This window comes from Phaseolus vulgaris, chromosome 3 (genome assembly GCF_000499845.2).
Source record: "Phaseolus vulgaris cultivar G19833 chromosome 3, P. vulgaris v2.0, whole genome shotgun sequence".
In the NCBI taxonomy this organism is placed as follows: Eukaryota; Viridiplantae; Streptophyta; class Magnoliopsida; order Fabales; family Fabaceae; genus Phaseolus; species Phaseolus vulgaris.
Window position 1 is genome coordinate 40,960,752 of NC_023757.2, and position 12,415 is coordinate 40,973,166.

Here is a 12,415-nt window from a genome sequence, read left to right on the forward strand (position 1 = left end):
GTCCTTTCCTTTCTTCATCTTGGCGAAGTTGGTCGATGACTCCTTTTTGGAGTAACTCCTGCATCTGAATCTGGAGGGTTTGGAGTATTGTCCTATGCTCTTCTGAGATATCATTGTTGTTGTTTGCCGTTGAGCCCATCTTCGAGCGTTGGGATCTTTAGGTCTGGGAATAATGATTACTCGGCCCCACGGTGGGCGCCAATTGTACCTGTATGGATATTGGGGACTGAGTAATGTTGATCCACGTTGATACAAGGTATCTGCTTCGCTCTTGATTGTCTTGTCCTCGAGTTTCCTTTTTCCTCGCGTGCCTCGGTCGGCCGATGGAGGTACCTGCGATTGTGCTCCGACGCTCAAGTCAGTAATCTCTCTCAGTGAGAATCCTTGATAATCTGAAAAACATACCTTTCTCTCTTTCTTTCTCTTCTTTTGTATGTCTCTTTGGGCTTGGGCCCTCTGGGTCATTAGTGGTTCGCGATGTGTTTTGTGGTCCTTGGGTCGTGTTAGATGGTTTCCTGGGATCTAGGGGGTGTTCCCGAAAATCCAGGGAGTGCTCACGTGTGTTTGTTACTCAGTGGGAATTGTAACCGTTTGTCCCACGTGTAACCATGTTCCTTGCTTAATTAGATAATTTATTTCGGACAACGAGGTCGTCCGGTACCGATCGGTACAAATACTTTTGTGATTTATATTATCTCATAACTCTTTTTTTTTATTATCCTATATTAGATATAAATATACATAAATTTATCTTCTCTCTATCATTCAATGAAAAAATTATTTTTCAACAAGAATTGAAGGGCATTTAGGCATAATACTTGGTTTTGTTGTTCTCACAACATTTTGATTTTACGTGATGCTCTTCTAACCACTCAATCTTATTTCTATACATGTGTTTATTTTTGTTCTTTATTATGAACTCTTTCAATGACGATTCTTCTTCACGTCAGTTTGGGATAGTTATACCAATTTAAATTCTTTTATTGTTTTTTTTTAATTGAGTAATTTTAGTTTTAACATTTTGTTAAATTCGTTAATTATTTATGTGTATTTGTATTTATTTAAATGAAATATAAACATAAGTGTATTCGTATCTTTTAAACATATGAAATTTTGACAACAATTCTTTATCAAATCTAAGTTGCATTTCAAGAGGATTAACACTTGTATATATAATAATTAGTGAAGTCAAATTTCAAAAAATTAACCTAAAAACTCTCAATCCCTATCTTGACAAGTATCATTCTCGAACTAGAGAGAATCTCTCCATTCTTATGATGACAAGTGACGTCTTTGTATTAGATAAAAAAAAACTCTCCATTGAGGCGTTTCGATGTGTATAGTCACATCTTTTCTGCTTTGCAAGTGTCGCTCCAATGAATATCATGTGCATTTCAAAACCCTACATCGTATAGGGTTGCATTGAGCCCAAAAAGATCCAATTGTAACTGTAGCTATATTTTATAATATTATTTTTCAATCCATTTTACAAGGTCCAATACATGACACAAGAAAATGTGTCCAGATATAAGTTTAATATAAAATCTATACTATTTTATACAAATTTACCGTACTAATAAGATAAAAAAGACTCTTGAAATGCTAATCAAAGCTCTATTTTTTTCAATCTTCTTAGTCCAAAGTCGTGGTGGCTTGATGATCCTCAAAAAATATTTTCTTTAATTACAAATTTCGTTAACAAATATATATACTACAAATATTTTTATATAAACTTTTGTATTTATTTTAAAACAAAAACTTATTACAAATCCTTTTATATAAACTTTTATATTTATTTTAAAACAAAAACTTATCTAGACAAAAAATATTTCAATAAATAATTAAATTACATAATTATTATTTTTACTTTTCGATTACATAAATCAAATTATCTATAAAATTTCATATCATTTTCACTCACTTTCACTACATCCAAACAATCAATTTTTTCAGTTACTTTCCCCCTTTCCTTCCATTTTCAACCCCACCCCTAACTAAACAAAACTAAAACTCTTACTGATTTCGTTGACAAATCTTGTGTCACAAACTAATCCAACATAAATCCTAATACCAAGTATAATAATATAAACGAATACACATATATTAAAAAAAAGTTATTTACTGAATATACTAATATTAGTACAATATAATTTTAAAACATCCCATTAGTATAAAATAAAATAAGAATTTAAAATTATTTGTAAACAGATACTAATTCCAAATTATATTAACGGAGTAATTGAGTATATAAACTCACCAAATGAAAATGAGAAGATAAAACTTATAACTGTGGATATAAAATTACAATTGTTGTTTATTTAATTATAATAAATAACACAGTTGTTTAGTTTTAGTGACATCTTTGGGGTGCCATTTTGTTTTTGGATTACCCAACACAATATTTAGTCAATGGCCGGCAAGACTTTATTACTTGTTCAGTAAAAAAGGGTAAACCCCAAAATCAATTAGAAAAAAAAGCACCGTAAATAAAATAAAATAGACCAACAACATAACTATCTAAGATTTAAAAGAACCTAATAATGTAAAACGTAATTATTGTAAAATCAACCGTTTTTCTATTTATAGAAATGTAAAAAATGATATTTTAATTTAATTATTTTATATATAATAAATGCATGTATGAGATGAGTTGGACATTTTCATACTTATACTCTTTCTTATTAAATTATGTGAGTAGATATTTCTTTTTTTTTATCTTGATCCATCTTAAACTATAATTTTGAAGATATTTTTTGCGAACACTAGTGAAGTTTGGATATAATTTTCATTCCTATTTTAGAAGTGCATTTCCCACGCAACTAGTTAACTAATAAAAAATATCCCCCTTAATTATCTCCAATTAAAAATCCCTTTTAAACTTTTTAACCACCTATCTATTTCAATTTAAAAAAATTATATTATAATTTAAATTATTAGTATAAATTAAAACATTTTTTATCCCTCTGCCTTTTCCTTTCATTGGAATAATTGGTACCCTAAAACCCCAAAAGAAGAGTTTGGTTTTCCACGTTTAAAGAAGTTGTCAAAAGTCCTTTTTCATATTTTTTTGCGTTTGGAATTGCCCCCACATAGCACATCTCCAAAGGTCCCCCACTTGATCCATTTCAACGTCTCAATTCAAACGATGCATAGAATAAAATAAACAAATAAATAATAATATTTTAATTAAATAACCGAACGAAAAGAGCAAGAGCGCATCACCAAAGCCTCCAGAGAAAACTTCCACTCTTGGATTTTGCCTTGCGAAGTGCGGTTTCTTTGCGTTTTCCACCCACCCTTCAACTCTGACCTTTCTTGACGCGATTTTGGCTTTATCAACTTCTTGTAGAAACCCTTCTTCTTCTTCTGTTGTGTAGAGCTCTCAAAATTCGTGCTTCTGTACGAGTCTTTCTCAACTTTTATTTTCCTCTCCCTGGTACCATCTTGCTTTCTCTTGTACAAGTTTTTTATTTTGATGATTCTGTTGCTTGGAGAAGCCTTTTAATCCATTTGGGTATTCTGAGATTTTGCTTTCTTGTGTCTTGCACTATTCTCGGAAATGTCGTGTTTCTTGATCCTTTCTACACAGGCTTCTGAAAAAGAAAAGAAGATCCTATTTCATTTTCTGTTGGGGATTTGTGTACTTTTTTTTGTACTCTTTTTAATCCCTTTCCATGTGATTGTCAATGGTTGTTGATTCCGTTTTTTCTATACGTTGCTTTACACTTAATCGCTTTGGTCCGTTTTTTTGGCCCTTTCTATTAACATGTAGTTTTAGTAAAGTTACGAATAAGGTTTCTTGATAAAATGAATGCTTTTGTTATAAGTGGATTAAGAATTTGGTATTTGGGTTTCTTTTGCTTGTTGTGGAACATTTACAGTGATTGAGTAGCACTTGCTTGTCTTTGCAGGGAAAAATTAGCTTATCTTTTTTAGGTGGAAGAGGATTTTTAGAATTTTATTTCTGAATCAATTTTGCTTGAAGAGAGATAATGTCGGGTGCCAAGAAATCTCCTTTGAAGGTTGCTAAACCTAGTTCTGTTGAATCTTGGACTAATCCATTTGATTCTGATGATGAGGAAAAGAATACCAAAAGGTATAGTTCCTCGAGAAAGACTTCTTCGGATCGCGCACTTGTTTCACTGGAAGTTAACACCAACCCCTTTGATGATGACATTGATGCCACTAAGAAATCTTCTTCGGTTTCGTATGCATTTCAATCGGCCAACCGGAACAGGTACAAGAATGGTTTTCGCGATTCAGGCGGATTAGAGAATCAATCGGTTCAAGAACTGGAGAGTTATGCTGTTTACAAGGCTGAAGAGACTACAAATTCAGTCAATAGTTGTTTGAAGATAGCAGCGAATATAAGAGAGGATGCCACCAATACACTAGTCACCCTTCATCAACAGGGTGAGCAAATTATCAAGAGTCACCATGTTGCTGCTGACATTGACCACGATTTAAGCCGGGTATCAATCTTGTTACTTTTTCTGTGTTCCTATATGAGTGGCTTCTTTATGCTGTTTTACCTTGCTGAAAATACTGTGATGTTATGAAACCCTTTTGAATTCAAATAATATTCTGCTCTAAATCTGACTAAAGTTTGACTAATTATGCTTCCAGGGGGAAAAACTCTTGGGAAGCCTTGGTGGCCTTTTCTCCAAAACTTGGAAACCAAAGAAGACGCGAGCAATAACAGGCCCAGTTATTGTTGGAGGTTAATGCCTTCTCTGCATGGTTTTCTTTTGTAGTTTCAATTTTTTTGGGTTGTATCATTGGCATAATCTCATGATTATTAACATCTTCTTTGAAACCTTTTGGTTTTTAATGAAATCAAATGGCTTATGTGTGATCCATGTAATGGACCTATTAATGGAATAAGCCTTTGTTGTTGTTTCATTGGCATAATGAGGTTCACGATATGCAGATGACCCAGTGAGGAGCAAGGGCAGTCATCTGGAGCAGAGAGAGAAGTTGGGGCTGACTTCTGCCACCAAAGGGCAGTCCAAGCTGCGGACCCTACCTCAGGAACCAACCAATGCACTTGAAAAAGTTGAGGTTTGTATCAACTAGTTGGTGAAGATTAAATTGTTTAAAGCTTTAATGTGTTAGGTACTGTTATGGTTATTTAGTCGTTGGTGATTACTTGCAATAGTTTCAGCTCATGACCAGATCACAAGTTTTACAACAAACCAGTTTTATTTACAATCCTTACCAATTTTGCTGACTTTATCTTCATCATTCTGCCACAAACATTAGACTCGAGTCACTGTTGGATGACGTTATATTTATTTTTAATATTGAATTAAGGTACTAAGTAAAATGTCCTGAAACAGGTTGAAATAAAGAAGCAAGATGATGCACTATCAGATTTAAGTGATATGTTGGGAGAGCTTAAAGACATGGCTGTAGACATGGGATCCGAGATTGAGAGGTTAGTGAATCACATTGTCTTGTATGCATTCTTAAGTGATATTCATGAACACTAATATACTTATAAAACAATGTTATAGTTTACCTAACATTTTCATGAATGGCATTGCACTTGCAGGCATAACAAAGCATTGAATCATCTATACGATGATGTGGATGAGTTGAATTACCGAATGAAAGGTGCTAATCAACGTGGCCGTCGCTTACTCGGAAAATAAGAATGATTTCCTCTGTTGCTAAGTTTTATTACCTGCCCTACCCCCTCATCGTTGTTTTTTCTTTGGATCCATCACTTGTTATGATAAAACAATCCATCACCTGTGTTGCATTACATTCAATTTTTTCATTTCTCACCCTGATTTTATTTGGTTAGATCCCCTAAAGTGCTCTCTAACGACAAAATTAGTAGTAGTATTTTAACTTCTTATCCTTACCAAAGTGTTCAAAGATTAATACCCTGAGTATAATATTTTTATACTAATAGGGAATGTAAAAGTATTTTTAGAAAATGAAATTAGAAATGCCAATAGATTTTCAAACACACCCAATTTCCCTAAGTGATTTGACTGATCAATAAAAGTTATTAGTTGTGTGCATTGATGAAGAAAAAACACTTTTAGACGTGTAATTACTAAAATGGAATGTTAATTTGCAATTCCAATAATTTTTTGTCAAAATTTCCACAACAAAAGCAACTGAATAGTATTTCCCAAAACCTTGTTTTGCAATGCAGAATTGACCTCGCACAAATTAACTAATCATGTTGGGACAAAAAATAAAATCTATTTCAGTGCCTTGACACATGTTTGGAATGGTTTTTCTGCTTCCAAACAAGTAATTCATTTAAATCATATTTTATTTTTTTATAAAATCAAATTATAACTCTTGATATTATTATTTTAATATTCTTTTATATCATTTAATTACAAATTTATTTTTTATTATATATTTATTTCTAAATTCATCTAATTTATATACAGGTGTAAAGCTATAATTTCTTATTTGATTGAAATAGTGAATTGAAGCAGGGTTTGTAATTATCAAGCCTATCAACGCAAGGATACATTTTTAAAGCATACTCTCTTAATCACATTCTTTTATTGTTAGTAGATATTAATGAAGAAATAAATCATTATGTTTATGTCAAACTTATCATTTCAGTAATTTCATAAACTTCAGTCAATAATAAGTATATTTTTTACTAATGATTAAAAAGTGTTAAAAAATAAAATTAGATAAAATTTAGCAGCAATATCATTATCCTATAAAAATCATTTCATTCAGACAATCATTGCACTTTATAAAAAAAATAATAGTAAAAAACTAATAGCTCAAACTTTTTTATAAAAACAAGATAATTTTATTGATAACCAACATAATTTTAAGCAAAAGACTTGCTCAATAAATCAAACAACAAACTCAGTCAACCTCTTAATCAAGTGATAACATATTATTTACAATAAATAGTTTCACTCTAATTTAAATTTTATCTAACAAAATGAAGTGGTTGAATGTTTGCATGGACTAGAGATGGATTTTAAATAATTTGAATCAACAACATATATGCAAGCTAATTAATTATGATTGTAGTAAGTGTGGTTCATATTAAATTATTATAAAGGGGGTTACAACTTTGACACAAATATATAGCCTATTAAATACAACTCTAATGACAGCTTACATTCCTCAGTCCTAATAATTCCTACTCTACAAGATTCATTGAAGGAGGGTTTGGGTTAAAGTTTTCTATGTTCAGCACAAGCTGGGGCATCAAAGTAGGGGAATACAACAAATGCAATGGATAAAGGAGCTAAGAGTATTGGAGACTGTACACTATTGAGTAGTGGATCCAATGTTGGAATTTCTCCATCATTTGTCAACTCTAGGGGAATACCATTGAGCAACATGGTTTGGCTTCTAAGGTAATCATCTTTTGCATTTAAGTGGTACTCCTCCCTGAATGTCACATCTGATCCTTTGCTTCCAATCCAAGAAAATGCCCTCTTCAGATGACTAAAGAATGAATTCTCTGCATGGATCATCGTAGCATTTTCATTTCCTCCATTACTCACAGGTACACGATCATGAACCATCAGTCTGAAACGAGTCTGATTGCTCAAATTGATCAGCAGCAATGTTATACCATCCTGTACAATCAAATTCAAAGAAAGTTATAGGAATGCTGTGATATTGAAAGTTAAAAGAAAATTATACTAATGGATCACGCATTAAACTACCAATATTTTAGTAAGGTAGCATAACATTCAATTCATGGATGTTAAAATATAATATCACCTTGGTTCTTCTATGAATCGATTCGAGCTAGAATTCAATCTAGCATATAATATGATGTATGATTGTTGGACTTAAAACTTAAGAAGTTGGTAACGAAACATGAGATACAGAAGAACGAATTTCCTTCGCACAACTTATCCTTCTATAAGATGATAGGGCACTTACTCTGCCTTTTGAACAATGTGCATAAGTTCGTAAAGAAGGTGAAAAAACATCACTATTAGCTGCAAGAACAGTCTTCCCCATTAGCTGATGCCACAAAAGTGCACTGCTCAAAACATCATCAGGACATAGATTAGATATGTTAAGCACTGTATTTTTACATTATTATAACTCCTCAACAATTTAGAAAAAAAAATAAAAATATATACACTTGCCTGTAGTAATCAGGATTTGGAACGAAAGTAGTGGTATCGAGAAGACCATAGTTTCCTCCAATTAAAGTTTGTCTGCAGTAAACCTTAGTGTTGTATCTGGATGCTATTCCAAGTTGATCTAAGTACCTGTAAGTTACCTAAATCTTAGAAATTCTTGACTAATTTTAATGATATTTTTTGTAAAACAAAATATTGTAGTTAAAGAGGAATAGAAAATGATGCAAGGAGGAACCAAGATTACCAAAAGCTATTTATAAACGTATTAGAAATTTGACGACCACCACTGTTAAATGCCCCACCAGCTTCTCCTACCCATGCAGAAGACCAATGGCCATATTTTTTAATAGTTTCTGAAAGATTGCTAAAAGTTGATTCTACATTGCTCAATTGTTTGGGATCTAGAATCTTCCTGTCAAGATGCACGTCACTACCTGAAAAACAGAAATTTATTTAACACACTAACCAGAAAGGATTAATCATCCCCTGAATTGGTTGTACCTGATGCCACTTCAACAGTACTCAAAACAAATTAGAAAAGAAACACAAGAAGGATTAGATTAAAACACTCTCCATATAACTGTTTTTCTTACACATCCATCATCTAGTTATGTTATAGTGTAAAATATTCTCTAAGGATGACTATAGTAGAAATAATTAGGTGAGTGAAAAGCAAACCTGGGCCCAAATTATAGACGTGATGAGTGAGCACATTGACTATGCCTGGACCTGTAACCTGAAGAAGCTTATCATACCAGTCCTTATTATAGAACCCTCCAGGTGCTACAAGTAAAGGTTTGAAATTGGAGTTATTGTATAATGAGTGTAAAACTTCTTTAAGCTTTATCAAGTCTTTCCCGTACTGTGCAGCACTCACACTTGCCCCAATGCCCTTCCCACTCAACTCATTACCTATGGCAGCACAGGCAAGAATCAGTTCCAGTGAAACAAAATTGCACATAAAAAATAGCTTTGTCTTCTGTCGTACCAAATTCCCATGAGTCAATCTTGTAACCCTTTGAAACAGTGTAATTGATTAAATCATAAGCATTGGAAGAGTCCCAGTCTCCTCCCCAAACAGTATGACTCGGGTGCCTCCCATGGAGTGCATTCAAACCAAATGTCACAAGGACCCTGCAAGTGTCAAACTCAAGCTATGTTACACCACAGATAATCACCTCTTCCTCGCCCTTTTCTTCTTTCCTTCCAGTATAAATGTGCTAATCATTCAAAATGCATGAGAACAAAACTCAGATTCTTGGATGGATGCAAAAACTTTGAGGACTTTTATTGTTAGGTGTAACTCTAATTTCAATTGCAGAACACCAAAAACATAAGAGTTTTTTCACATTTTTGCTTTAGCCGGAAGGCAAAGGGGAGCGAGATGGTGAATAAAACAACAATATCAATGCTAAATTCTCACCCTGTATCATTGAAAAAATGATTCAGCTCATCCCACCTTTTCATTTGCAAACATCCCTTTGAAAATCCAAACAATCCACCTTTCATCTTTTGAAATGGATGACAAGGGGCCTTCAAATTTCCTACCTCGTACAGCACCTGATCTTGCAAAGAACCTCCAACTCTAATCCTCAAAGGCTTCAGAGCTATCAAGCAACCATTATGGAAAGAATGATATCACACTTGAAGTAAATATTCCAAACATGATACCATCAATAAAAATATATCTAGCATTAGGAAGTCACAGAACAGTAGAATTCCATCAGAGTGACTGATTTTCTACAATATAAATACCTTGGATTGCCTTCGCAAGGAAAGGATGAGACAAGTCCTGAAAAAACCAATCCACATTGACCAATCACTAAAACATCTTCAAAGCTTTCTAGAGTTCTAAATGAGTGGTAGGAAATAGGAAGAATACATATATTCTCTACTTAAGCCATGTATACAAATAAGTCCAAAATACTCACCAAATTTACAGCAGAAGAATCACCCCAGGGGCAATACTTGTAATCACACTTGTCGTGAGTCCACCAATCAATAGTTGCACAGATGAAGTTATCATCAGTCTCGGCAATTGCTTGAATTCCTTCTACTAGAATCAAACCATGTTCAACATCTTGAGATAAAGCCAATCTCAGAGAAGCCAGAAAGAGAAACACGACGAGGTGCATTCCCATTAGTAGATCAATTACGACAGAATCCAAATTAGCTGCAGTAAAAAACTGAAAAAGAGAAAAGTAAGGTTCTATTTGTTTTTTTCACATTCCAGATAATTTGTTTCCACAAACAATTATAAAAACACCACCTTGTGTTCCATTTCATGATTTTGTGAAGGGAAAATGGTAAAAGAAAGCAACATTTTTTTTATATTTATAAATATATAAGCAGAAAAGGAAAGTAAAACACAAATCAAACACTCCATAATTTAGAGACAGATTTTTGAAGCTGCATAATTGATATTTTCTGTATCGAATAGCTGTTTCTAGATAAGCTTTTAATGATTAGCCCGTGCTTAAAAACTTATGAACACAAAAATAAATAAACAAATACATAAAAGGAGAACGGAATTTTTACAGTGCAATCTTCCATGAAAACAAAACCAGTAATGTTGAATTCAAACTCTAGTCAAGAGCCAATAACTCATTTACTTTAACTATTTCTCCATTACCAAATTTTTAAACAAGGTGCCAATCACAATGAACTCTTTATATATACATATTCTATTCAATATGCGCATTTTTACAACAAGGAAATCGTTAATCACAATGACAGATATAAGAACTCGTAAGCATTAACCTGTAGAACTAAACGCAACCCCACATCATAACCAACAAGGAAAACTGGTATTCGCACACGACAGGACCAACCCAGGAGAAAAGAATCAATCTTGAAGAACACCCAGATAGAGAAACGGTGAAAAACTATAAAACATAAACACAACACCAACCTGAACCCTGTATTGACTTTTTGATCGAGCACAGCTTTTAAAACGAAAGTGAGGCTCAAGTGTGAGGCAAGAGGTGTAAAAAAGACAACAATAATACCAATAATAATAATGTTTCACGTAACTGCCAAAGAATAGCACTTTCCTTGGGTCTTGCTGCCCCAGAAGAAAGGAAAGGTTTAAGGTAACGAAGCAGCATGAAGAAGGACAAAATTGTCGTGATGTAATGTCAGTTTAGTAGTAGTTGGTTGGATAGAACAGGCCTGTCTGAGGAGGGTGGTGGCACAACTCACATGCAGTGCTGCTATTCTACATTAATATTATTTTTTAGCAGAAGGGGTTTTCTCATGAGGTCATTGTTGCCTCCAAACTTAGGTGTCTCTGTGGTAGAGTGGTTGAAGGTATGCATCGTTTTAGGAAAGCACACCAAGTCAGATAACGGGTGCAAGCAAAGCAAGGGTCAATTCTTTCCCTCTTCCTTAATTGGACTAACAAAAAAAAAGTACAATTCTGTTTGTGACAAGGTATCATCATATTTTTTATATCAATAAATTTTTACATTTACCTTACATAACAACTCACTTCTAATAGTAATATGGTCATTAAAAAATTTACATTTATAAATAAAATGAAGGTTAAACTAATGAATTTAAAATAAATATAAAAATTATTGGATGCCCAAATATAATTATTCTTGTGATAAAAACAAATGGAAAACAACATTTGTAATTTGCTGATGTTGCAAGGAGTCACTGTCTTTTTCTCTTGCCTTTGTTGAGAAGCTATACCTTCTTCCACAGAACCGTATTCCACAAGGGGAGACTTTTTTTTTTATATATATATTTCAAAACACTTATGTCCTTTTTCATTGAGGAAAATGATGTTTTTTTAAATAGATTTTATTAATTTAGTGATTTTATATATGCAGTAGAAAAAATATTTTATTTTAGCTTTTGCAGTTTAAAACATATGTTTTTTTTAATATAATGATTAAGTGAGTAGTTATTTTGTTTTAATTTTGGAGTTGGGTTTAATATCCTGATATTGCCCATTTTTTATTTATTTATTTAGAAGTAAACACAAATAGAAATTCAATGTATATTTTGGTTGAGCTTTGTACGACAAATGTGTGGCTATCTTACAGTTGTAATCTGGTGCAAGTGAATAATATGTATATAACACTAAAAAAATGTACATTAAAGGTTTTAGATCAACTATTTATCGAAATTAAAATTGCACAAACTTTGACTGTAATATTATAATCGTAATAGATAATCACTGTCTCAAATGTTATATACAGGTTCGGTTTATTTTAATAAAATTATTTGCTTTATTTATTTATATTTAACAATTTGTGATTATTTTCTTCCCAATAATCTCAATTAAGAATATCCTTACAACA

At 32.7% G+C, this 12,415-nt stretch overlaps 2 protein-coding genes across 4 annotated transcripts; one reads left to right on the forward strand and one right to left on the reverse strand.

Annotated features, from left to right (window-relative positions):
- Window positions 1-3,192: 3,192 nt before the first annotated feature.
- On the forward strand, window positions 3,193-5,789 carry LOC137807727 (SNAP25 homologous protein SNAP33-like). Of its 2 annotated transcripts, none has more exons than XM_068608497.1 (6): window positions 3,193-3,436; window positions 3,912-4,472; window positions 4,627-4,720; window positions 4,931-5,061; window positions 5,340-5,437; window positions 5,555-5,789. In XM_068608497.1, exons 2-6 carry the CDS (start codon window positions 3,993-3,995, stop codon window positions 5,652-5,654), a joined length of 903 nt encoding a protein of 300 aa, XP_068464598.1. In that variant the 5' UTR covers window positions 3,193-3,436; window positions 3,912-3,992; the 3' UTR covers window positions 5,655-5,789. The 2 variants fall into 2 exon arrangements, with proteins under 2 accessions (XP_068464598.1, XP_068464599.1); XM_068608498.1 differs by having other exon boundaries at window positions 3,216-3,399.
- Window positions 5,790-7,020: 1,231 nt separating this feature from the next.
- LOC137807728 (heparanase-like protein 1) lies at window positions 7,021-11,423 on the reverse strand. 2 transcript variants are annotated; one of them, XM_068608500.1, is made up of 10 exons: window positions 11,017-11,423; window positions 10,037-10,291; window positions 9,861-9,897; window positions 9,529-9,712; window positions 9,094-9,239; window positions 8,784-9,017; window positions 8,350-8,539; window positions 8,109-8,234; window positions 7,897-7,999; window positions 7,021-7,583 (listed from the first exon to the last, which is right to left on the reverse strand). In XM_068608500.1, exons 2-10 carry the CDS (start codon window positions 10,244-10,246, stop codon window positions 7,173-7,175), a joined length of 1,641 nt encoding a protein of 546 aa, XP_068464601.1. In that variant the 5' UTR covers window positions 10,247-10,291; window positions 11,017-11,423; the 3' UTR covers window positions 7,021-7,172. The 2 variants fall into 2 exon arrangements, with proteins under 2 accessions (XP_068464601.1, XP_068464600.1); XM_068608499.1 differs by having other exon boundaries at window positions 10,866-11,042.
- Between the last annotated feature and the right edge of the window lie 992 nt (window positions 11,424-12,415).

Bases quoted from the DNA above. Each gene is read 5' to 3' on its own strand.
- LOC137807727 (XM_068608497.1), top strand. From the start codon at position 3,993: ATGTCGGGTGCCAAGAAATCTCCTTTGAAGGTTGCTAAACCTAGTTCT. The intron at 4,721-4,930 runs GTTAATGCCTTC...CACGATATGCAG, and splicing joins AGGCCCAGTTATTGTTGGAG to ATGACCCAGTGAGGAGCAAG. The intron at 5,062-5,339 runs GTTTGTATCAAC...GTCCTGAAACAG, and splicing joins ATGCACTTGAAAAAGTTGAG to GTTGAAATAAAGAAGCAAGA.
- LOC137807728 (XM_068608500.1), bottom strand. From the start codon at position 10,246: ATGGGAATGCACCTCGTCGTGTTTCTCTTTCTGGCTTCTCTGAGATTG. The intron at 9,018-9,093 runs GTACGACAGAAG...GTGCTGCCATAG, and splicing joins GATTGACTCATGGGAATTTG to GTAATGAGTTGAGTGGGAAG. The intron at 8,540-8,783 runs GTTTGCTTTTCA...TCTGTTTTTCAG, and splicing joins CGTCTATAATTTGGGCCCAG to GTAGTGACGTGCATCTTGAC.